Genomic DNA, 23,444 nt, shown 5'->3' on the forward strand with positions numbered 1-23,444 from the left:
GGTTTGAAGTTCAAGAATGCGAGGGGAAATGCAATTCTATGGCCTTTCCCGAGTCCGCATGTGGACGTGCCCATCTTGCGCCAAAAAACTGGCCGTGTGCCGCGGTACTCTTGCAGTAACGTGACCTAGAAGTATTGTAAAGATGACCACGCTGTTAAGAACCTCTCCTTGCGGGCTGAAGGCTGGTGTCAAGCCCTTCACCGCGGACGCTCCATGCCTTGTGGCTAGGTCAGACCAACCCAGTAAACTGCGATTGAAATGCATGTTAAATATGGTCGAGCGCGTCTCTGAACACAGCGCTGCGCGTGCGAATGCTTGCGTGCAGGCTGCGGAGCTCGCCATCCAGCAGCGGGCGCACGGCTCTGAGCAGCGGGAGTTTCCTTGTGGTAAGTAGACTGTACCTGAGGCGAGGACCTCGGCGCGTTGACAGTTGTTCACCCGACTCCCATCGCTGCCATGCAGAAGCCGTCGCTCCAAGCAGAGAGCCAAGCAGTGCCATCGGTAGCCTGCCGATCGCTGGATCCTCGTGGAGGGGGCAAGGCTGCGGGCTTCCAGTTCAATGCCGCGTATGCTGCCATCGTCGGGACATACGGGCTCCTCTTCCTGTTCAAGAACCCCTACATCTTCGCGGCGCTTTCCGTGCTGACTATCATCCCCCAGAACTCCGCCATCACCTCGCTCAACAGCCTGGTTATCCTGTTCTACGAGAGCGGGCTCTTCATGAACTTCGCCGAGGCGGTCTACTGCGTGCGCCTCATGACGTGGCTCTCCATCGCCTGCACGCTCATCTCGTTCGCTATCTTCTCGTAAGCGACAGCTGGAGGCACAGGACTACACGCTAGCAGCGGCGTGGCAGGAGGCGTGGAGCCGGGAGGTGAAAGGCTGTGAGGGAAGGGGTGGAGGGTTCGGGCGTTGGCAGGGGGGTAAACGCGGCTGAATTGTAGAGGAGCGGACACAGTGCTGCGACATCTGACGCGAGAGACTGCGCCCGCGCTTATGTTAACTGTGTTGGGCCAGGCGTGCGTGCACGGTATGCGTGCACGATAGAGTGCACGTAAGGACTGGCGGTGGCAATCGTCCAGGTGATGGGCTTGCTTGCATTGGGGGACACGCCACGCCTTCGACCCGAGGGGAGCTCGGACAGCAGGCAATAAGCTGGCTGTACCGATTGGACGCGAGATCACCATAAGACCGATTGTAAATGTAAATGTATGTGTGCTGTCGCATTGATACTACGTTGGAGCACCGACGTGGGAGACTTGAGACTTTCGAGTTCAGAACTATGACACCGCCGAGCGGGCCTCAACGCGGCCGCAGCGGCGCGGTGCCGTCCGCTCTGTCCAGTCGTGCCGGCGGCTTGTGCCTGTTGCTGGCACTCGCGGCCGTGGCCATGGTGGCGTTGCTGCGGGCCGAGCAGGCGGTGGTGCAGCAGTCGCGGCTGCAGCGGCTGCAGCAGGTGCGCGCCCAGGCCGGCTGCGCGCCTTGGGCGCCGCGAGGCAGCTCGGACCCAATCCCAAACCTCGACAGCGGCCCGCCGCGGGTCCCACAGCAGGGCCACCGGCGCTCAGAGGTGGTGCGCGGCGGTGCAGGCAGCGGAACCGACAGCGCCAGCGGCTGTGCGCACCTGACGCCGCAAACTTTCAGCGACGATGACGACGACCCTGCTGTGCCATTGGCGGGCAGGGCCGGCAGTAGCGGCAGCGGCAGTGCAGGAGGCAGCGGCAGCGGCAGTGCAGAAGGCAGCGGCCGCGGCAGTGCAGAAGGCAGCACAGACAGCACGGCCGCTGGCTCGGACCACTGGGGCAGGGCCGCCAACCGCCCGCTAGGCAGCGCAGCTGCTGCCAGCATGGCCGTTGCGGACGCTTCAACAAAGGACGACGGGCGGGGCACGGGTCACGGCAACACGAACGGCAGTAGTGTGGGCGAGGGCATCCTGGGCAAGCAAGTGAGCAAGGACGATGAGCTGGGTGTGCAGGTGCCGGTGCATTGGTTCGCGCCATTCCTGGACCACAGCAGTTTCGGCGGCGAGGCGGCGGGTCTGGTGCTGGGCGGGCTGCTGCGCGGCGGCGTGGTGCGAGCGGACCAACTGCACATCGGGCTGCTACAGGTGCGTGCGTGTGTTCGGAGGGAAACCTATGCAGAAGCTGTAGATGTGCGTGCGTTAGTGAAAGAGCGCAAGAGAGCACGCATGTGGCCGGGCGCTGGATGGGCCTGGGGTGGATAGGGGCACCGGCATAGACGCGCATGCAGTTCTCCCAAGAAGGGGTGCTCCACGGAGGTTGCTCGTTGTGCCGAGTGGACCGAGAACCCACAAGAGGGCGCCGAGGAGGAGCGAGGAACCGGTGACGCTGAGGTGCTGTTTGGCTGCCTGTCCCCCGTTGGTGCGGCGGTTGGCTGATCCTTGGCTGATCCGAGACCCCGCCGCCCGGCCACATTCAGTTGGCAAATTGGCACGTCCCAAGCTTCACTTCTCCATCTCTATATCTATTTTTTTCTCGCCTTGCCAGTCCTCTCCCTTCAATACGCATGCTCGCTTCTCATGAAAGCTTGTGTACGAAGACATGTGTGTGCAAGCTTGTTTGAACGTCTTGGGTCAACGGCATAGTGTGGGTGTGTGATGGGACAGTGTTGAGGCAGGTTGGTGAAGTCCCGCAGGCATAGTGTGGGTGATAGAGAACATACACGAGGAGCCGTGCGTGTGCTCCTGGCCACAGGCGGCGTGCTGGTGTTCCCTGCAGTGGCAGGGAACACAAGCACGGCTCCTCGTCTGTGTTCTCTACCTCCTGCTCGCTGCCATTAGTTCACCCATTGCCTGTCAACCGGGGCCGGGCGGGGTCTCGGTCTCTCGGATCAGCCAATGAACAGCCAGCGGCCCGTTTCCGCACTCAGGTACCAAGATAAAGGTTGCCAGCGTGGCAAGCGTGCCGAGGGTACTGACACCCTTGACCCACTCCACCCCACCACCCACACACCAAACTGCGGTGGAGCAGCTTGCTGATGAGTGCTGATCGAGATGTCCTCTGCCCGTGCCTCCCGTGCCTTTTAACCCTCAGGACCGATGCGAAGACCAGCTTCTTGCTGGTCCCTCTGGGCCTGCGGGCCCTGGCGGCGGCGGCAGTAACAGCAGCGAAGCAGAAGCGGACCACGACCAGCTCTTGACGCTACGCAGCCTGCCAACCAGCCCAGCCATAGTGGTGCGTGAATGGTTTGCAGTCTGCAGGCCAGGGTCGAGCGAATGTGGAAGGGCCGTGATCCCAGTAGCCTGCTTGGCACGCACGCACGCATGCACGCACGGATGCATTCTCCAAGCACGTACGCGCGCACGCCACGCATCCCTATGCTCGCAACCCTTGCCGCCATGCTACCGGCGCTCTTCATCCCATGCAAGTCCCACCCCCCATCCAGCTATCCCCCATCCCTCGCCACCAAACTACCAATGACACTGACCCGCGGCTGCCGCGCCGGTCTCCTGCAGGTGTGCCACAACCTGCCGCCCTACCTCGGCCGTCCAGCCCCCCGCTGGGCCAGCTGCGAGCCCTGCCCGCCGCCCGGCCGCCCCACACGCTGGGCCGTGGCGAGGGCGATGGCCGAGACAGACCGGTGAGCTCGTACAGTTATCCCGCCCCGCTCCATGCAGTTGCCCGCATGCACGTGCTGCACTTGTATCCTGAGCCGGATGGAGACCGACGGCCTAGTAAAGTGCCTACGCGTTACGGGACCCCACACCACACGTGCCTCCCGTTTCCCTGTGCTGCTGGCACCGCGATGTGGCCTTCACGTGTGGCGTGCGTGTGCCGCAGTATCCCAGCCAGCTTCGTCGCCGCGCTGAACAGCATGGACGAGGTGGGGACGCGCGTGTATGTGTTTGTGGTCGTGGGTGGGGAAGAGGTGGGGACGCGGTAGGACTGTCTCCCGGCACATGGTGAGCGCGTGTGGCGTTGGGCTGCGGGAGCATGGCAGACAACGTGGGCATCTGGGGAAGGCGCGTACGGTATTGACGGTTGCATTGGGACCATGTCAGTTAGGCAACTTACTGGGAGGCGCGGCCGGTATGTGCAACCTGCGGCCCAGCCACCAGTGCATGTGCCGCCTTGCTGTTGCCGCATGCGGCGTGCCGCTGTTGCTGCTGTGCGCGGCAGGTGTGGGTGCCAGCGCCCGCCTCCGCCCGGGCGCTGCGGGACAGCGGCGTGAGGGTGCCGCTGACGGAGCTGCCGCCGGCAGTGGACGCCGCAGGGGAGCTGGACCCGGGGATGGTGGTGCCGCTGCAGCTGCCGCCGCCGGGCTGCGTGCAGGTGCGGGTCAGCAAGGCGGCGCAGGGTTAAGGTCTCGACACAGGTGTGCGTGTCTGTTTGTGTGAGGGGCCTTGTGTGTGTGTGTGTGTGTGTGTGTGTGTGTGTGTGTGTGTGTGTGTGTGTGTGTGTGTGTGTGTATATATGTGTGAGGGGCCCTGAGGTCCGCGCGGGAGAACGCGGGGACCTGGTAAGCCCCGCGCCCACGCCCTTGCTAGGTTAGCTTGGTTTGCTTTAGTTTGGGCTGGTATGTGCAATCCCCACTCCCCACATGACCACATACGTTATGTGATGGACTCATGATTTGGTGGTACGGGTGTGGCGGCTGCAGGTGTTCGGGCCGCCCGGGCGGCCGCCGCGCCGGCCCTACGTGTTCGTGTCTGTGTTTAAATGGGAGGCGCGCAAGGGACATGACGTGCTCCTTGCGGCCTTCCTGCGGCAGTTCTCAGCAGCAGCTGGAGGTGCAGGTGCAGGGGCAGGGGCTGCAGCGGGAGCTGCAGCGACAGCAGATGATGATGATGCGGACGAAGATGCAAATCGAGATGGAGTTGGGGACGGAGTGGCAAGAAAGTTAGGCGATGCCGGTGGTGGTGCCGGAGCAGGAGCAGCAAGAGGACCGGGGGTTGGTGTTGGGGCAGCCGCAGCAGCTGGCGAGGGCCTGGAGGGGGACGGAGACGTGGGGGAATGGGGTGAGGGCGGCGTGGCGGGGGGCGTGGAGTTATACATCGTCACCAAGCCCTTCCTTCAGCCAAGCTCGGACATGCCCATTGCAGGTGAGGCACTTGTCCTGGAAGAGCTACCCTGGGGCGCGCCTGCTCGGCTGCCTGTCCTCATCTCCATGTGTCCTTCATCCGCTTTTCTAGGCTCTGACGCGCACCGTTTGCCCGCCGCAAACACGTTTGCCCAGATGCGGTCAGGGCGTGGGCCCAGGCGGCGCTGGGGCCGCAGGCCGACGGGACGCTGGACGCGCTCCGGTCACCGCGCGTGTACCTGCTGAGCGGCCATCTGCCGCGGCAGCGGTATGTGCGGCTGCTGGCGGCAGCGGACGCGTTCGTGCTGCCCACACGCGGAGAAGGATGGTGCGTCCGCGCGTGTGCACGTGCGTCTGTGTGTGTGTGTGTGTGTGTGTGTGTGCGCGTGCTGTGTGTGCGTGTGCGTGTGTGTATGTGTGTTAAAGAGCACAAGGAAAACATTGCGCAAAGACAGTGTATGTGTGTGTGTGCGTGCATGTGTGCGTGTGTGTGTGCATATGTGTTGTGTGCAGAACGAAACCGAAAACGCGACCTGCTGTGGGCCTGTGGCCGACCTCACGCACGCACGTGCTCAGGGGCCTGCCCATCATGGAAGCCATGGCCCTGGGTCTCCCCGTCATCGCCACCAACTGGTCCGGCCCAACCGCCTACCTGGACGAGACGGTTGGTTACCCGCTGTCGTACCAACTGTCGCCCGTGCCGCCCCGCGAGCCCTGGTGGTTCCAGGGTGCGTTGGCGGTTTGGCGGTTGGCGGCAGCAGGCCTGGGCCGCGAGGGGCCTCGCAAGGCGGGCCGCGCAGCGGAAGTAGGGGGTGACACGTGCCAACCGCCTACGTACAACCCCAGGAACCGAGCAAGTGCAGCACACATGCCGGGCCGCGGTGCACGTGTACGACGTGTGTGCTCTGCAACCCCACGCAGGCTCCCGGTGGGCAGAGCCCTCCGAGTCTCACCTGCGCCTGCTGATGGCCCACGTCAGCGGCAGCGAGGCGGGGCGCCGGGGGGCAATGGCGCGCGGCGCCGCGGCCCGGCGGCGTGTGCTGGAGCGCTATTCGATGGCGGCGGCCGCTGGGCGGCTCAGTCAGACGCTGAGGCGCATTGAGGCGGCGACGGCGCCAGCAGCGACCAGGGATGTTATGCGGGTCGGTGAGGGTAATGGCAGCTTGCGTTAGTGGCGGAACTTCATGACCGGATGGGTTGGATGGGTTGGATGATGGACGCTTGGCCATGCATGCCTTGCAGTCTCAACATGCGTGGAGCCGTCTATGACCCGTTGCCTTGCGGTCTCCCACCTCGTGCGCTGAGGATGTTGAGTTGCGCTCTGCTGACGAGTGCTGGCGAAGGCACCGTGCATAGGCGCATGCGCCTGCGAAGTTTGCAAAGGACAACGGAAGCATCTTAAATGTGGGGGGCGTGTGTCGCCAGTGTCAGCAAGCCAAGGCCGGGGACCATGCGGAACCGCTTAACGAAGATATGACTAAATTGGATATTTGAGAGACCGCAACGTCGTTGAGGCTTCAGGGCATGGGTGTGACTGTGTGTGCGGCGGCGCAGCCGTGCATGTGGGCCGCAGGCCTAGCGCCCGGCGGGGAGACCACGCTGTTACCGCTGTGGCGGACGGGAGTCGCGGTAATGAATTCGAACTGAGCCAAAGCTCACCACCGGCAGCCAGGCGTCATGTCCGATGCCCGACCGACTGTTACAGTTCGCACGCTGCTCCATTTCGATGTGGTCAGCAGCTTCCTTATCGCCCGGCACCACGCCCACACGCACGGTGTGCTTTGCATGGGCTTATCCTCTGTCCAGCTTCCCGTTCCCTGTGCAACCGCACAACGCGCCACACGCCGATGCCTCAACCTGCACTCTACGCCTGTGACAACAACGCCTGCGCACGAGAGCCAGGAGGGGAAGTGCCAATGTCGCCTCCCTCCCGCGCCACCGCGCCGTCGCTGCTCTGCCCCTGTCTCTGGCAGATAGGCAGGAGCACTGTACACACCACGTCACCAAAAGTTGCACTGCCTACTAAGAACATCACGCCACGCATGCGCTCTACTGTCAACGGCCAACCGCAACTCTGGTCAAACGGGTTCGATTTAGCAAACGGAAGAATGCGCACGCGTGTAGTGGCATTCCCTCGTCGCCACAAGGCCTCCGCCCATACTACCCTGGTGCACCGTGAGTCTGCGACGGGAAGTAGCGAGGATCCTTGTCACCAAAATGACGCTCTCTTCTCTATACCTACCGCCAGGCAGTGTGCCTTGCAATCCAGGCCCACAATCAATCCAAAGAAGATGGCGGCTGTTCATGACGTGACATCAAGCGCGCCGTTGCTCTCTCGGTTCCGGTCTCTCGGCCGTCGACTCCAATCACGCGGCACACACTCGACCAAAACCAGATGCCCATCACTGTGTTTCCGCACTCAACAATGATACATCCCACTTCACATCGACCATGCACAGCAACAGAAACGGCACTGCGACTGGCACGCCCACGCCAAGCACGCGCGGCCCGGCCCCTTTTGTAGTAATCTTAGTGACATCCCGCGATTGATCAGCGGCTCTCCTATCACCGTCTTACGAACTCAAAACGTAAAACCAACCAACCAAGAATCTGGCAGGGAGCGCCAACATACCGCTCGACCTGACCTTCTCGTGCTCTCTCACTCGATGTGTCTCTCTTTGTGCCCCCGCTCTTGCATCGTGCGCATTCATCGTGAGCAGCCCTGCACCACCATGCAAACCATTACCAAATCGGCCTATGCTAGCGCGCCAGACTGCCTGTACACCTGTGGTTTATGTGGTACGCAGAATCGTTCTGTCGCCCGGGTTTCTCTTGCCGTTTACGTATTGTTGTACATTCCTGCCCAGCCAGTCGCGGGCATCACCGTCAGCTGGCCACCTTCCTGTTATAAACCAGCTCTCCCATCCCTCCACACATCCTCCTCTTGCATCTGCTGGACGCATCAGGTCGTCCGCGCCTCCTTCTCCACCTTGCTCCATGCATGCATGCGGTGCAGGGATGCAGCAGCACAGTTGCATGTCCGCGGCATCATAGCCCCATGCTTCGTGTATTCAAAACCCGACGAGCGAGGCCTCCGCACAAACCGAGGCATGCTTGGCGGGTCCTGTCCGGCACCACCTGCCACCTACGGCGGCCCATGCACGTGCTGCCGTTGCCCGCACGCCAGGCCCACCAGCTTCCCAACCATCTCCTGTACCCTCAGCCCCACAGCCCTTCCGACGAATCTCCCAACCTGATGATGCAAGAATCAAACCTCTATCGCAGGCCGCACGTCAGTCACTTCAACCGCCAACCCAATCTTGCCACAGCCACAAGCACACGCTGCTGCCGTGGCAGGAGCCGCAACCAAATCCTTGCGATTCATGCTTGGACCAGTAAGCCCCGCCAATCTTCTTTTGTTAGGTGCATGAGTAAGCAGCGGCGGTGCTTGGCATTCGCGCCCGCCGCTTTACAACAGCCGGCGGCAGCAATACGGCGCACGCCTAGGCATGTTAGCGGAAGGCACAGACACCGCGCATGCCGCACGTGTGCAACGAAGAAGCAACCTGACACCCATCTGATCATACCAAACAATTTCTGGTTGCTGCGCTTCCACCTAAGAGCAGTACCGTGGCAATCTCCCGGCAAGCTCCCTGCCACCTGCTTTTGCACCCAGCTGTTGCTTCTGTCCGTCCTCCCTTCTTCATCGGTATGCAATGAAAGGCCCCGCAGCACTCTCCCTGCAAATTGCTGAATCAAAGCAAGCGCTGCCGTAACAAGCTCCTTCCTTCACATGAAAACCGTCCACGTACGAGCGCATTCGCCTCAGCTGTCACCACAACGCGCAGTAAGCCGCCGCAACTCTTGTTCCCCACCTACTGCAGTCCGGTATCACGCCCGTCCACACGCCAGCTGCCGCTCTTGTGATTCCCTCCCACATCGCGCGGCTAGCACGCTATTGCGCCGCTGCCGGCGCATCGCCCGCCTCCGTCTGCTCCGGCACCGAGCCCAAGGCCCCGCCCGCCGCACCCGCCGCGGCTGCGGCCCCTGGCGCCGGGCTCAGCTCGGCCTGTAGCGACACGAACACCAGCACGTCAGCCTCATCGGGCAGCGCCTCCAGGTCGGCGCGTGCCAGCAGGCGGCCCGCGCCGAAGAAGCCGCCCGCCGCGAAGGCCGACTCGAAGTCGCCGCTGTCGCCCAGGCACAGCCGCCCGGCCAGCGCCCGATTGTCGGTCTGTGTCGGGGTCGGGGCCGGGGATTACATTCATCATTATCAAAAAGTGATAGACGGTAGACCATCTTGGAGAGCGGCCGAGCCGTCCATGCAAAATGGAGTGAATTAAAAGAGTGATCTGCCGATGTCCGGAGGTGGGGTTTTCAAGGATGGGCAGTGAGGCGGTGGAACGCGAGTGGGGAGAGCAGCGTCGGGCGCGACGCAGCGCACTGTGACGTGCAATACGGAGGGATGGGCCACACAATGCAATGCGTCGTGCACTGTTGGTTGCTTAGCAGTACCTGGTAGACGGTCAGGCGGCAGCGGCTGGGCAGGGCCGGGTGGCGGTCGGTGAATGCAAAGAACTGTTGTGCGGAGGAAGGGGCTGCAATCGCCTGCTCTTGCCGCTGCTGCTGTTGCTGCTGCTGCTGCTGCTGCTGCTGGGGTTGGGGCTGGTGCGCCTGCTGACGCGGGTGTTGTGGCGGCGAGTTGCCGCGAGGCTGCTGCAGTGGCGGCAGCGGCGGCTGGTGCTGCCGCGGGCCCTGCCGGTTGTGCGGGTACTGCTGCCCGTAGCCGTAGCCCTGGCGCGGCATGGGCGGCCGCTGCCCGCCGCCGCCGCCATCACGCCGCCGCGGTGTCAGCTGGCCGCCGCCTGCACCACCCGAGCCGCCAGCACTCCCGGTGGAGCTGCCGGCCGGCACCAGGTGTCGGCCTAGGTAGAGGCCCAGGTGGCCGCGTGCTGCGTCCTTGTCACGGCACGTCAGCCGCACCTGCAAGCAGATAGCAGGCATGCAAACACGTGGTTGGGCGACACTCATCACAGTGTTGAGGCCACGGCGTGGCCGACCCTCCGAGGCAACATGTCATTAGCAGTGGTACAACTGTTGGTAACAAACGCTACTGCATTCGTCAACGCCATGCACCGTGAACAGCAGTACCGCAGCGACCGCGCTCACACCTGCCACAGCGCGCCGGCATACTGTTGCGGCTCCGACTGCAGCATGTCACCCGCCGCCAGCTTCTTGATCGCGCCGCAGTGCAGCCGCCAGCACATGCGGAACGGCCGGTGGCCCTGCTGCAAACCCTGCTGCTGCGCCTGCTGGCCCGCCCGCGGCGTGTCCAAGGAAGCGGCACCACCACCAGCACCGTCAGGAGCGGCTGCCGTGGCGCGCTGGTGTATGTGGAGGTCCAGGCAGGTGCGCTGCCACAGCGCGGCGTGCAGCAGGGCCGGCGGCACCAGCCCCTCCGCCTGCACCGCCATCAGCTGCGGCACAGTGAAGTGCTCGAACCGAACCGCCTCACACAGCAGCGCCAGCCGGGAGGCTGCCAGCGCGGCGGCAGTGGCAGTGGTTGCGCTGCTGCTACTGCTGGTGCTGATGGAGGGGGCGGCGAGCGCAAGGGCGGTGGAGGGCGGCGAGTGCTGTTGCTGCTGTTGCTGCTGCTGCTCGTGCGCCACCATTTGCGGCTGCAGCAGGCTGCGCTGCTGGTGCTGTTGCGGCGGTGCCGGTGCCGCCGCGAGCGCGTCCGTGAGCTCCAGCCGGGACAGGTCCGGCAGGCCCGCAGGGCCCCCTGCGCCATCCGTTGCAAGCGGCGTGCCCACCACGTCCTCCTCCAACCCCAAGCCCAAGCCCGCGCCTTCGGAGCCGTACACCGCCGCCAGCATCACCGAGTCGCAGCCCGGCAGCGAAGCCACGCCGCCGCCGGCGCCGCCCGAAGAGCGCGCCCTGCCGTCGCCACTGCCGCTGTCGCCCTCGCCGCCCGCCGCCTCGCTGACGCCAAAGTTGAGCGAGTCCCAGATTCGCAGCGTGTTGCGAGCCGACGATGTGCTGCTACAGCCGGCGGTGGTCGTCGACGAAGACACGAGCGTGCTCATGCCGCCGCCGCCGCCACCCAGCGTGTGGCTGGCGCCAAAGGCGCCGCCGAAGCCGCTGCTGCCGAGCACGCTGCCGCAATCCGACGGCGACGCACACAGCAGCGCGCCGCCGGCGGGTGCGGAGCCGAAGGCGCTGGCAGGCATGAAAGCCGAGGTACGCAGCGCTGGCAGCTGAGGCGGCTGCAGCACCGCCAGCTGCGGCGGCGCGGCGGCACCAGGCTGGGGCTGCAGGTGCGCGGCAGCAGCGGCGGGTGCGGAGGGGCCGGCGGCGGAGCCGCCGTCAGCCGGCGGACTGCAGGGCCGCAGCAGCTGCAGCTGGCGCGCCAATTGGCCGTCATCTGGCAGGTTGAGGGCCGAGCTCAGCAGCCGCTGCAGCGCCGCCTCGCCCTCATCCCGGCCACCGCACGCGCCGCCCTCGCCGCACTCCTCAGCCGCCGCGCCGCCCGCACCGCTGGCGCGGCGGCTATCCCGCCCGGCACCAGGAGGCCCTGCCGCTGCCGCGAGTGCATTGCCGCCCCCGCCGCCGCTGCTAGTGCTCATGCCGCTGCTGGTGCTGCGGCGCGCCTGCTGCTGCTGCTGCTGCTCGGGGTCGTCAAGGCTGCTGCGGCGGGTGCCTGACGCCGGCGACGCCGCGCACAGCTCCGCCACTCGCTTAACCAGCTGGTACCTGCAACAGACATCGATGACGCAGCGGTTGCATTGTCAGCCCGTCATGCGGCCCGTGATACGCCCCGTGACCCTTTCATCCTGCATGCCAGCCCTAATGGCGGCACCATCCCTTCGTTCCCATCCCTCCTTGCTCTCCCCATCCCTCCGCGGCCCCCAGCCCCTGGGCCCCCGCCTCACCGCTCATACTCCCCCGCCACCGCCAGCTGGTCGCAGCCCACAATCTCCACCAGGCAGCGCGGCTCGATGTGCGGCAGCGCCGGGCCCCACGCGCCTAGCTCCGCCGGCAGCCGCAGGGCCAGCAGGCGGCGGCAGGCGGCGCCCAGCATGTCACTGGCCTCGCCGTGGTCGGCGCGGGTGGCCCAGGCCAGGCAGGCGCTCAAGTTTGTCGGGTCCAGGTGCTGCGCGTGTGATACATATATGCAAGAAAACAAACTCGCGGCACGGGTTTGAGAAGGTAGCCACGACGTCGCAGCACTACCCAGGGAATGCGTAGGAAAAGGATTTTGGACAGCCCAGCGTCAGTGCCGACTCCGTGCTGAGCCCCACCTGGCTGCTTCCAATGCACTGCCCGGCATGCCATCTCTCCCTCTGCTCCACAACCCCTGCTCCACAACCCCTGCAGCACCCCAGCCGTGCAGCACCTATTACGTGCACACGCACCTGCGCCAGGAAGTTGACGCAGGCGCTCTGCACCGGCCCCACTCCCAGGTAGTGCGCCGCCGCCAGCACGTCAAGCGCGTTGTCGCCGGTGATGCCGGTGTGCGGGCTGGCATAGAAGTAGTCCAGGATCCACTCGAAGCCTGATCATTCGTTCAGGTTGTTGGATTGGCAGGGTGAAGAAAAGTAAGGGCGTTTCATGGTTGCTGCTGATGGTGTATCAGATGGCATTTGCTTGTGTGTATTCAGTGGGGTTCTAGCTGTCTAGGAAAAGGCGCGGTGATGTGGGGCACGAGGCAGCGCAGACATGAATGTGCATGACGCAGCTGTGAGGGTGCATAGGTTCCACCACCTTGGCGTAGGGTCCCGGAAGAGCGAAGTCAGCACAAGATCATGTAAACGGGAAACATTGCATCATTCCAAGCTGAATACGTTATGGGGCTGTAGTGCCACCGTCGGGGCCCGCGTTCCGGAGTGGAGCTGCAGGACGGCGCCGAGCGGTGACTCGTACCGCCCCGCCACCTCAGCAACGGGCTGCAAACTACTGCAAAGCTCCATGCAAGCCCGGATATCACGAAGAATGTATCACATGTGCCAGCATGCGTCACTCGTGAACGCGGAGGCTTCGCCGACCGCATGCGGGCCCGACATGGCCAGCCACACGTCGCCGTGAGCGATTAACCCAGCAGCGGAGCTGTCTAGCGACCTCACCTTTCTGCGTAACGTCCTCGCCCAGTGCCAGTTCGTGCTGCGGAGGACCATCCTGAGCTGTGTCGTCACCGACGGGTGACCGCTGCTGAGTGGTCCTGGAGGCGGACGACGACGACCGCTCGCTCAGCCATCTTAGCAGCACGTCAAAATACGTGCTCTGTGATGCAAGAATGACTTTGTGCGCAGGGTAGCGCCTTCCGAACGCGACCAACTCGATGTCCGGGTGGAGGTCTCTCCTCGAGCTGAGCCTATTGCAAAAGCCTTCTAAATCTCTCATGGAGCCCGTGGTCTCAAGACCATGGCACAAGCGGAGCACGAGGGGTCGCCCGCGCAAACGGCAAAGCAATCAGTTGTGTGGCTTTGACTCTATTCCCCCTGTGCAGTTTGTGAATGTATGTATCAAGGGGTGCAACTTCAAGTGTTGCGTAGCGGTAGGCTTTGCGGTCAACCAGAACCGAAGCCCGCGTCATCGCGCTCGGCGCTCTAGACGCCCAATACTCCCCCCAGCTCTGAGTCATCCAAAGGAAGTCAAATGGCCATTTGCATGCATTCAAGCGACATTCCCTTCAGGCAGCAGCTGGACCACCCGTTGCCACAGCTGTCGTGCTCGGACGTGTGGCGCACGCTGTGTTGGTGCTCCTGCCGGCGCGTTGGGAAGCCCTGTCGGGCGCTAATTGGGCTCTGTCGTTGCCTCCGCGCCGATGAGTGCACCCATGCCTGACTCATATCACCTATTAGCCAGTAACCTGGCACCAGGACTCCAGGAGGAGCTGCGGATGGATTGGGTGCACACATCGGCGTAAGGGACTTTGCCAACCTGCCTTGCCACTGTCCCATCACACACATTTTGCTGCTCGAAGTCCTGAACACCGGCCGCTTGACCTCCCGACCCTGCCGTTCACATCCCCTCCCCCGCTGCCCCACCCCGTGCGTGAGTGCGTGGGCATACCAACCACCCATACTGGTGCACCTTCGTAACTTTGTTCACTGGACTGTCACTTTTTGTAGTGTTGCACGTTGTGGCTGATCCAGTTGGGGCTGACCCAAGCACCGCACGGCAGGAGAACGGAGCAAGCAATTTACCGGTACCTTACAGTACGTTGATAGGCATGCGCTAGTGCTCAAGAAGCAGGCACTCTTTCCTCTCCACGGCCATTGACTACTCGCGTACAACCCCTGGAGGATAGCTCCAGGCCCTGTGCTGCTTCATCACAGTGTAGCATGGGTGTCCAGATGCCACAAGCTACCCCGCGCGCAGCGGAAACCGTCACCAACCCGTAAGAACAGTTGCAATTCAGCAACATCGCTTGCGGCATGACCACTACCATCCCTCCATCATCTCATCGCCACCTTCCCAGCACCATCAGTATCGACATATATGATCCTGAAACCATTTGTACACACACGCATGCCTTATGCGCCCACATTATGGACAACCCACCTCTCACAACGCACGCTTCAGCGTCACGACCCCTACCCGACACGTCAGCACCCGGCCCCGCGGGCTTGGGGCCCCCGCTCCTTAAGCCGTTGCGAAGTCGCCCCACTCGTCATCCGCATCTCCAGCGGCAGGCGCGCCGCCGCCCGCGGCTGTCAAAGCTGGCTTGGGGGCGTCAGTCGCGGTCGCTGTGGGCGCAACCTTCTGCCCGGGTGGCGGCGGCGGCGCCAGCCTAAGCGCCGCCACGCCCTGCGTCGCCACGTCTGCCCCCGCGCTGGCGCTGGAGCCGTTGGAGCTGGTTGAGGCGACGGCCTCAGTGTCCCGCTTCTGCACACACAAAGAAACGTACAGCAAGGGAGGGCCGCTTACACAGCCGGAACACCAAGCACTCGAGGCAACATGCATGCATGACGAGTGTGGTAGCGACATCGGTGCACCATCGTGTCAGAAGTCACTGTCTACTGTATGCATGCCATGTGGCTAAGTGCGCGCATGAACAGGCAAGGCCGCTCGGTTATGTGCCTACCATGCTGCCTATCTTCAGGGGGATGACAATGTTCGATTTCAAGCTATAATCGCGCCTTTCACCTGTGTCATACGTGCGACGTACATGGCGGAGGCGGCGGAGGCAGCGATTGTGTGAATACGGGATTTATAGCACTATAGCAGGAACCCATGTTTATGTGTCTAGCATGCACACACCCGTTCCGTGCGTACTGACGCGTGTGATTAGCTGACTGGATATGTCCCCGCCTCATGAAGGTGGCTCCACGCCAGTCGCAGACCTATGTTACTTGCAAATCCAGATTCATGCGACCCGAAAGGACGCGAGCCCCACTTTGGGACCTGAGCCAACACCCCGAGGTCCGCTGGAGTCCCTCCCTGTGTCGCTGCGCACCCGGCCTCCGGCATGCCTAAACTGCGGTGTATGCGGGGCCCTGCCCCACGCGCTGCAACCCCTTCCAACCACCACTCCAGCTGGCACACCAAAGAGTATGGACGAGGCCCACAGCCCAACCCACCCACAGCCATGCATACCACGCATGCATCCCCTCATCTGACCTCAACCGCCCCCTCCACACCAGCCCCACCAACCATCCTTCTCCCGTCACCCACCCTCGCCGTTTTCCTGCGCCTCGTGCTCCGCCTTCATTGCCTCCGCCTCCTTCTTCCGCAGCAGGTATTTCCGGTACTCGTCCAGCCCCGTCGTGAAGCCAGACGCGTCAGTGCGCTCCCTGTGTTCGAGAGCATGAGCGAAGAAAACACGCAGGAGGATGAGCGCTTGCAAACGTGCAGAGACAGCCATGCTGGCTTCACCAAGGCGCTGGTTTCGTGGTTGGTGATGCAAGTGGGGCAAAGTAAAGGCAGTGCGTGCGTGTGCCCATGCACGACGTCATTCGCTCTGTCCCCAGCCAGCCGCCCTATGCAGGCCCGCCACCGCACCGCCTCGCATGACTGGACGTGTGCTCGACCTGGCCTGGCTCAGCGCCGCACCCATCAACTCCCACCCAACATCACGCCTCGTGGGCGCGTGACCGCCCGCTTACGCGCACCGCACAACGCCCAACCCCAAAAACCTTCCCTAATCCAGTTTTTCGTCATCCGGACTTTGCTTGTCCACCCTTTGACACATCCATACGTTTGCATTGTGTCCAGCTCCGGTTGTAACCAGCTACTGTTTTCACCACCCTGACACCGACAGTACTGACACTACTGCCAAGACGCGCACCTGAAGCCCAGTCCGATAAAGGCGTGCTTCGTGGTCTCCTTGTCCACCACCCGCAGCACAAAGTAGCGGCTGCTGTCCACCACCGGCTCCACCGCCTGTGTATGCGCGCGCGCAGTGTCGGCGGGTGTGGCGTGGTTGGTAGCATCCGGCGTGCCGCCGTGCAGCGCAGTGCGTTGCGCACGTCTGAATGCGTGCGTTTCCCGCTACGGTGCGCTATGCTTTCCGCGTTTCACCCCGTGCGATGAGGGGCGCGTGCCGCAGCGGCCAGCCATGGCACTCGCAGGCGCGTACATCGCCTGGCACCCTGCTACCCACCGACCCTCCGGGTACTCCTTGCCCTGGGGCCCCCGTAACCCCCCAGGTGGCGAACATGAAGAGCTTCGCCTACCGTCGTCAGTGGCGTGCCGTCGTCAGGGAGAGGGCACTCCGCAAACAGTTCCGCTGCAAACCAGACAAACACAGCCCCAGGCTGAAGGTTAGCGCGGGTTTCAAGCGAAGAACCGTGCGACAGGTTGGGCAGTCACTTGCCGCGCACCTGACTCCTGGTCGCTCAGCCGCACGAGCATGCTGTCGTCTATCGCTATCAGCTCCACCTTTAACGCCTGCAGGGCAGCGCCATGAACGGTACCTTTCAGCTGTGTGTGGCAAAGTTGATCATGTTTTAACACCTAAGAGTCCCGGGGCAGCAGTTTGATATGCCAATCGCTATTTGTCGCCGATGTATCAACACAGATGCACCTCACCTTGAACCATTTGTCCACGTCCCACTTGTCTGCTCGGTGCCCGCCCGTGCCCGCTGGAGGCAACCCCACTGCAATTTTGTAGGGGCGCCATGAAAGGCATCGGCATGATAAAGCCCAAAAGCAAAAATGGACAGCTTGGTGACCGATGGTCGGTGACCGATACTTCGCCACCCACCATAGACATAGCCCTCTTTGCAGCTCCACTTTACGAGCTCTGTGCCCGGGACCGCATCTGTAGGCAGGCTGACTTTGGCCAACCGGGACCGTGCGCTCCCAGCGGCATGCGCCCCGGAGCCACTTGCCCTCGGCCGCGGCCGAGCCGCTTCCCCGCGTGCTTCTTCCAGCTCTCCTACTGCTTAAAAAAGCCCTTTCAAGCAAGTGAGATGGTTTCACAGCTGCATATGGCCTATCGGGGCCGACTAGCCAAACCGTCGCTCTGTAGCAGTGTTCAAATAATATCAGCGATAGGAGTATGTGTGATTGTTGGATATGCAGTTTATAATTTACCCACGCAGCAGAGCGGCGGGCCTGGAAGTCCACTCCCACATCGGCGACCCTGCCTGCCACTGGGATTTGACCGGCAGTGACCGGCGGGCCCTGAGCTGCGCCTGATGCCAGGGCGCCGGGCCGACGCCCTAGCAGCGGGCATCTTGTCGTGTGTGGAAGCCTACAGGCGTTGTTAAGTCGTCGTTATCAACAACGCCTGACGGACCAACAACGCCTGTAGGCTTCCATACAGGACTCGAGAGAGCAGTACAACTTGTAGTCTGTCGTACTGCGACATGTGACAGCTCGCACGTCGCGGGTTTCGAAGTTCCCGAGTGGCTCTGGCACAGCTGCAAGGCCCTGCACACTCTGCGCGGTGTGCCGGCGGGCGGGTTGGTGAGGCCGTGAGGGGCGGCCGTGTGGGTACACGCAAGCGTTGCATGCCCGGTTCGACGTCTCTGCCCACCTCTGCACCGGTGCGCCCACACACACTGCGCCTCCCCTGCTGCGCCCCCCCTTGCCGTTTCTACGGTACCTATGCGCCACCAGCGTGCGCTGCGTCGCCACGCTGCGCCGCCTGGTCCGGACGTCCTGTACGGCGGTACGCAGGGTCAGGAGCCGGGGCAGGTGTGGGGAGCGTCAGGGCGCGCGGGGGTAGGGCCGCGGGGAATCGGGGAGCCAAGGACCGAAGGGCACAGCTTCAAGGCATAGCATTGCAACTGCTGCCGGACAGGTTGGAGTTTGATGCCAGACACATGGTGTGCACAGTGCACATTGGAGGAGCAGAGCCGTTCGGTGGCGGCAACTTCCCATTTCCCAACGCAGCTTACAATCCCACTCCTGGCTTCCACCCTCAGGCTTCCGTTGCCACCTGGCCGCATGCACCATTCTTGATACCGGTAGCTTCTGCCGGACGCCCTCACTAAATCACGTGCTCTCAAACCGGATTCCAACACGATCTCTGGGCTTCACCAACTATAACATCACCAATCGAGCGTTGCACTTCTGTACGGTACCGTAGTCTGGGTTCCCGCTCAAGTGCTCGCAGTGCCCCGCCCAGCCTCCTCCGCTCCCATCTCCGCCTCCGCCTCCGCCGCCTCCTCCTCTGCCGCATCGGCGCCGGCATCGGCCAGCACGTGCAGCTGTCGGTTGAGGCCAACCAACCGCTCCATGACTGGGTCCGACACGGCACCGTAGCGGGCCACGTGCGCCCGGCGCAGCGCGGACCGCGCCAGGCCGGTGAGGGGGCTGTCGGGGCCGTGCGTGGCCAGCACGTGGTCGTGGTGCCGTACGGACAGGATGGCGTGCAGGTCGGAGCCGGCCGACACCACCTCCATGGACTTGAGGCAGGCCTGCGGGGGTGGGGGAGGGGGGAGGCGGGTGGGGTAGCCGTTCATGTGAAGAACGGAGTGAGCAACTCACAAGTATGGAGTGCCGACGTGTGTGTGTGTGCGGGGGGGGGGACGCGGGCGCCGGGCGTGCGGGCGGGGGCAACAGGCAAGGTGGGCAGCCGAACAAGCACCACCACACAGGCACACACCCTTCTGCTGTCGAGTACACAGACACACGCACACATACACGTGCACACGCACACACACCCCAGGGAATACCGCTGTTGCAATGCACAGTGTCAACCATTCAGTTTGCGCTGTACTAAACATAAACACACACACACACATGCGCACACACACATACACATACTCACAAATCACAAGTCACACTCACTCACACACACACACACACACTCTCTCTCTCTCTCTCTCACCTGCAGCGCGCTGCCATCCTCACCACGCCCCAGCGCCGCCGCGCAGCTGAAGGCCAGGTCGTATGCGTCGTACATGCTGGCCAGGTAGTACTGCCGCACGTCCGGAGCTATCAGCGTCTTGCGGAACAGGCTGAAGGGCGATGGTGGTGAAGGGACAAGGAGAACCAAACGAGCGGTAGCGTGGGGCGGGGCACAGGACAGGGGCGTGCCCACACAACACGGGGGCGTTCCGTGATTTGAGAGCGGCTGTGTGAATGCCTGACGTGCCCGCGTCGCCGCCCCCCCTCCAGCCCCGTCTGACCACTCCCTTTCCCCTGTTGCCCCCTTTTGCTTAACCCGTTCCAAACCACCCTCCCACGCGCTCCGCCACCACAATCACCATCCGCCCCCCCCCATCCATCGGTAACGACGACTACTGTGTACCTTTGTACCTGGCTACGACTTCACTTCGTAAACTTAATGCATGTAACCCCCCCCCCCCCCGCCCCCGACCCGGTGGCCCTCGAGCGCCACGTCACTCACTTGTACAGCTTGCGCAGCCCCGCCGCCACCGCCTCCGCCACCTCCTCCACCGCCGCGCTGTCCCCCACCGCCCGCGCCTCCATGAACGCCGGTCCCAGCCGCTCCTCCAGCTCCTCGTGGAACTCCAGGAACGCGTCATCTAGCTTGTCCACGTGCGCCTGCTCGGCCTGTTGCGCAGTGTTGTGAGATCTGTTTTCTTATTCAGGTAACAGTATCAATGGTCAATGCGATGGTGTTTGTGGTGACGCTGACAGGGTGTGCAGGAGTAGCAGGACACGAGGGCGTGTGAGAGTTATCATGGCCGGCGTGATGCGCGGTGGCATCAAAGGCAACGCTCTTAAAAAGCTTGATGCCGGCAGGATACGTGTATGGTGGCGGGCACGGAAGCTGCAGTCCCATGAGCGCTCGCTCCGACTGCGCGCTCGCTCGATTTGCAATTTGGTGCGAGTAACCCCCATCCAGCAGGTTCCAGTACATCAGGCCAGGCGTGCTGCCATAACGCAGTGTGTGCCAACTGCAGTGTTAAGCCATACGTCATGATGCCACGTCAAGCCGTACAGCCGTAAGCAGCCTCGTCTTCGCTCCCCGCCCAATCGCTCACCACGCAGCGTGGGCAGCTGCACTCAAAGCCGTAGTCATCGGCCAGGATGGCGATGCGCTTGTTGAAGGGCAGCAACTGGGGCCGGCCCAGGTAGCAGATGGTCACCTGGGGTTCGGGCAGCAAGGGAACAAGCAGCAATGGTGGGTCACGAACTCACAATGCCGCATGAAAGGGGGAGCAGCAGGGCTGCAAGCCGCTGAAGCGCGGTGGATGATGGGTGCGGCTGCCCCCCACGAGCCCTGCCGCGCCCTTCAGGCCCAACCGTCCCTCCCATCTGCTCCTTTCTTGACCCCAGCCCCAGCCCCAGTCCCGTCCCCGTCCCCGTCCCCGTCCCCGTCCCCGTCCCCGTCCCCGTCCCCGTCCCCGTCCCCGTCCCCGTCCCCGTCCCCGTCCCCGTCCCCGTCCCCGTCCCCGTCCCCGTCCTCGTCCCCGTCCCCGTCCCCGTCCCCGTCCCCGCCCTCCCCTCCTGCACCGCTTTTCCAACCATCTGTGCGACCCCGCATGTCACCCCGCCCTCACCTCCTCTCCCTCCCCCCATGTCACCCCGCCCTCACCTCCTCGCCCTGGCTGATGGGCGCCACGGCCCGCACCACCATGCTGCCGCCCACCACGTAGTTGACGGTGTTGGGCGCGCAGCTGTGGTTGAGCAGCGCGAACTCCGGCCACAGCCTGAGGCGTGGCGCGGCGTGGCGTGAGGCGTGAGGCGTGTGGTGCGGCGGGCGGTGCGGCGTGAGGCGTGTGGTGCGGCATGCGCGGTGCGGGTGCGAGGCGTGGCGTGGCGGGATGGAGGCGTGGTGGGATGTGTCAGGGGTGCGGCATGTGAGGTGGCAATCAGTTGCAGGCACAGCCGCAGTCCTGGTGTCCGTGATTGCTTGCGGGTGCACAATGGCAGCCGGGTTCTACAAACGCTTGCGGGTCTGGCGGCGGTAGGATGCGGAGGTATGGCATGTCGTCGTCGCGAGCGGGGGCGGTGCTTCATGTGCTGTCGTGTGAGACATGTGGACATTGCCCGGCCGCTCACCCGATGTGTCCGCGCGGCTCCTCGCCTCGGCACGCACACGCCGCCAGGTCCTCCGCATCGTCACCGAAGCAATTGAACTGCAGGCGCAGTGCAGGCACAGACACAGCCATTGGTGTGCGAAGCAAGGCGGAGGAGCCTTGTCGCGTGCAGGCGACACGTCAGCGCCGCTATCCAAGCTGAGCAGTCCTATGCAGCGTGGCGGGTGACAGGGAGCAAGCCCGCCCCACCTGTCCCCACCAACTCTCGGTGCGCCCCCGGGCACCGCTTTGGATCGAGATCTGCTGCCACCAGCCCATGCCCTCACCACCAAGCCAAGCCTTGGCCACCAAGCCACGCCGTGGCCCCTGGCCCCCACCCCACGCCCCCACCCACCTTGACCACCTTGGCCAGCCGTGTCTGCTCCCTCCGGTCCGGCACCGGCAGCTCCCCACCCTCCCCACCCGCCGCCGGCCCCGCCTCCTGCGAGCCTGCCGCGGCCGCCGCGCCCTTGCCCGCAGTCTTGCGGCCGGCGCCGCGGCTGGCCAGAAAGCCCTTCTTCTTAGGAGCTGCCGCCGCCGGCCCCGCCGCCCCCGCTGCGGCCTTGGATGGCGCGGAGGTGGACGCCAGGAGCGGCTCTGGCGGCGCAGCGGGGCGGCCGTCGTCGGGGCTTGCTGCGGCCGCTGCAATTGGATGGCGGGTGCAGTGTTTGGATGAGAGGGCAGGCCGCAATGCAGCCGGGCGTCTGGAATTGCGATGTGCGCTGGCGCCCCATGCGCCTCACACCGCATCGCAGCAAGCGCACCCCCAGTAACCACACCGGACCAGCCGCCGCCGCCGCCGCACACCAACACCCGCGACCGCGGTGCTTCCCACTCCCAGCCGCCCACACGAATGCCCCTGCCAGGCTGCCACGGCTACGAGGCAAAACTCCTGGAGCAGCCTGGCCTCGTCGAGTCGTCGGTGCTGACACAGCGTGCTGCGCCATGCGGTGCCACACTGCCCCGTACCCCCCCCCCACACACACACAGTGCCCCCCAGAGTGCCCCCAGAGTGCCCCCCAGAGTGCCCCCAGAGTGCCCCCCAGAGTGCCCCCAGAGTGCCACCCACAGTGGTTAAGTTTGGGCTAGTGTCTACAGCCCCCTCCCTCCAGAGCGCCCCCAGAGCGCGCCCCAGAGCACCACCTCACCCTCGGGCGCGTACGACAGCGCCGCCTTGCAGCTGCGCGCCGAGCCGTCGTACAGTACGGAAAACCACTTGCTGCCGTACAGCCGCCGCTCCAGGATGGTATCCACGACAAGGTCGCCCTCAGGCCGCTGCCGTATGTCGGCGGTCACGAGCGCCAGGGGCGGCGTGGCCATCACCACCTCCCCGGCCTTGAAGTCGCGTGTGGCAACCACGCCGCGGCCCTTGCCTTGGGTGGGGATGTGGTGGAGAAGAGGGAAAGCGAGAGAAAGAGGGTGAGAACTGGAAAGCCTTTGCGCGCGGGTGCGGTGTGTGCCCGCGTGTGTGTGTGTATGTGTGCCATGTGCATACCCTGTGCCGCATGCCGGTGTGAAGGTTGCGGGCGCAGAGGCGCTTAGCACCAGCACGAAGGGTTTTAGAGACGGGTGCAGTGCTTCGTATGCGGACTCACCCTCCAGCATCACCACCTGGCAGCCGTTCATTTGACGGGGAATCGGCGAGGCGCTGGTCCACCACGCGTCCGCGTCGCTGGGGGCGACACCCGAGCTTACTCCGCCCGTCGGGGCTGCGCCTGCCTGTGCGGGGGCTGGCTGCACCTCCGCGGCAGCCTGGCAACATACTCGCAGTCGGTGCACATGGCGCGGGTACAGGGAACCATGCTTGCTCGCAATGCAGGCACGGCTTGCAGAATTGTGGCCGGCGCAGGCCCGCCCAAGGGCCCGCTGACACTGCATGTTATGTCTTGGATATTGTTCGTGTAAAGTTTGTTAAATTGCATAGCTATGCACAAGAGTGTGCTTCTAAATGTGGAATGA

General features: G+C 63.8%; 4 protein-coding genes across 5 annotated transcripts; 1 reads left to right on the top strand and 3 right to left on the bottom strand.

The window, feature by feature from the left end:
• The first annotated feature begins 72 nt into the window (after nucleotides 1-72).
• CHLRE_13g580350v5 (uncharacterized protein) lies at nucleotides 73-1,213 on the top strand. The gene is made up of 3 exons (XM_043069553.1): nucleotides 73-228; nucleotides 326-386; nucleotides 463-1,213. The coding sequence occupies exons 1-3, from the start codon at nucleotides 143-145 to the stop codon at nucleotides 808-810; spliced, it is 495 nt and encodes a 164-aa protein (XP_042917528.1). The 5' UTR covers nucleotides 73-142; the 3' UTR covers nucleotides 811-1,213.
• Nucleotides 1,214-6,666: 5,453 nt separating this feature from the next.
• CHLRE_13g580450v5 (uncharacterized protein) lies at nucleotides 6,667-13,682 on the bottom strand. The gene is made up of 6 exons (XM_043069554.1): nucleotides 13,164-13,682; nucleotides 12,456-12,595; nucleotides 11,973-12,193; nucleotides 10,212-11,793; nucleotides 9,556-10,023; nucleotides 6,667-9,274 (listed from the first exon to the last, which is right to left on the bottom strand). Exons 1-6 carry the CDS (start codon nucleotides 13,438-13,440, stop codon nucleotides 8,996-8,998), a joined length of 2,967 nt encoding a protein of 988 aa, XP_042917529.1. The 5' UTR covers nucleotides 13,441-13,682; the 3' UTR covers nucleotides 6,667-8,995.
• Nucleotides 13,683-14,241: 559 nt separating this feature from the next.
• CHLRE_13g580500v5 (uncharacterized protein) lies at nucleotides 14,242-17,532 on the bottom strand. 2 transcript variants are annotated; one of them, XM_043069555.1, is made up of 8 exons: nucleotides 17,242-17,532; nucleotides 17,074-17,141; nucleotides 16,866-16,932; nucleotides 16,719-16,771; nucleotides 16,331-16,425; nucleotides 15,718-15,836; nucleotides 15,128-15,189; nucleotides 14,242-14,928 (listed from the first exon to the last, which is right to left on the bottom strand). In XM_043069555.1, exons 1-8 carry the CDS (start codon nucleotides 17,249-17,251, stop codon nucleotides 14,686-14,688), a joined length of 717 nt encoding a protein of 238 aa, XP_042917531.1. In that variant the 5' UTR covers nucleotides 17,252-17,532; the 3' UTR covers nucleotides 14,242-14,685. The 2 variants fall into 2 exon arrangements, with proteins under 2 accessions (XP_042917531.1, XP_042917530.1); XM_043069556.1 differs by lacking the exon at nucleotides 15,128-15,189.
• A 708-nt stretch (nucleotides 17,533-18,240) lies between these two features.
• CHLRE_13g580550v5 (uncharacterized protein) lies at nucleotides 18,241-23,396 on the bottom strand. The gene is made up of 9 exons (XM_001693758.3): nucleotides 23,081-23,396; nucleotides 22,634-22,858; nucleotides 21,841-22,127; nucleotides 21,469-21,545; nucleotides 21,002-21,116; nucleotides 20,448-20,552; nucleotides 19,847-20,013; nucleotides 19,325-19,454; nucleotides 18,241-18,911 (listed from the first exon to the last, which is right to left on the bottom strand). Exons 1-9 carry the CDS (start codon nucleotides 23,109-23,111, stop codon nucleotides 18,594-18,596), a joined length of 1,455 nt encoding a protein of 484 aa, XP_001693810.1. The 5' UTR covers nucleotides 23,112-23,396; the 3' UTR covers nucleotides 18,241-18,593.
• Nucleotides 23,397-23,444: the final 48 nt, after the last annotated feature.

This window comes from Chlamydomonas reinhardtii, chromosome 13, assembly GCF_000002595.2.
Source record: "Chlamydomonas reinhardtii strain CC-503 cw92 mt+ chromosome 13, whole genome shotgun sequence".
Classification (NCBI taxonomy): domain Eukaryota; kingdom Viridiplantae; phylum Chlorophyta; class Chlorophyceae; order Chlamydomonadales; family Chlamydomonadaceae; genus Chlamydomonas; species Chlamydomonas reinhardtii.

What these genes read in the sequence shown, in the direction of transcription:
- CHLRE_13g580450v5 (XM_043069554.1), bottom strand. Translation starts at nt 13,440, where the DNA reads ATGAGAGATTTAGAAGGCTTTTGCAATAGGCTCAGCTCGAGGAGAGAC. An exon ending in CGAGGACGTTACGCAGAAAG is followed by an intron (nt 12,596 to 13,163) that starts GTGAGGTCGCTA and finishes ACGAATGATCAG; the next exon opens with GCTTCGAGTGGATCCTGGAC. An exon ending in ATGCCGGCGCGCTGTGGCAG is followed by an intron (nt 10,024 to 10,211) that starts GTGTGAGCGCGG and finishes ATCTGCTTGCAG; the next exon opens with GTGCGGCTGACGTGCCGTGA.
- CHLRE_13g580550v5 (XM_001693758.3), bottom strand. Translation starts at nt 23,111, where the DNA reads ATGAACGGCTGCCAGGTGGTGATGCTGGAGG. An exon ending in GCTGTCGTACGCGCCCGAGG is followed by an intron (nt 22,128 to 22,633) that starts GTGAGGTGGTGC and finishes ATCCAATTGCAG; the next exon opens with CGGCCGCAGCAAGCCCCGAC. An exon ending in GGCTGGCCAAGGTGGTCAAG is followed by an intron (nt 21,546 to 21,840) that starts GTGGGTGGGGGC and finishes CTGCGCCTGCAG; the next exon opens with TTCAATTGCTTCGGTGACGA.
- CHLRE_13g580500v5 (XM_043069555.1), bottom strand. An exon ending in ACGTGGACAAATGGTTCAAG is followed by an intron (nt 16,933 to 17,073) that starts GTGAGGTGCATC and finishes GCTGCCCTGCAG; the next exon opens with GCGTTAAAGGTGGAGCTGAT. An exon ending in GCTGAGCGACCAGGAGTCAG is followed by an intron (nt 16,772 to 16,865) that starts GTGCGCGGCAAG and finishes TCTGGTTTGCAG; the next exon opens with CGGAACTGTTTGCGGAGTGC.
- CHLRE_13g580350v5 (XM_043069553.1), top strand. Translation starts at nt 143, where the DNA reads ATGACCACGCTGTTAAGAACCTCTCCTTGCGGGCTGAAGGCTGGTGTC. An exon ending in GCTCCATGCCTTGTGGCTAG is followed by an intron (nt 229 to 325) that starts GTCAGACCAACC and finishes GCTTGCGTGCAG; the next exon opens with GCTGCGGAGCTCGCCATCCA. An exon ending in GCAGCGGGAGTTTCCTTGTG is followed by an intron (nt 387 to 462) that starts GTAAGTAGACTG and finishes GCTGCCATGCAG; the next exon opens with AAGCCGTCGCTCCAAGCAGA.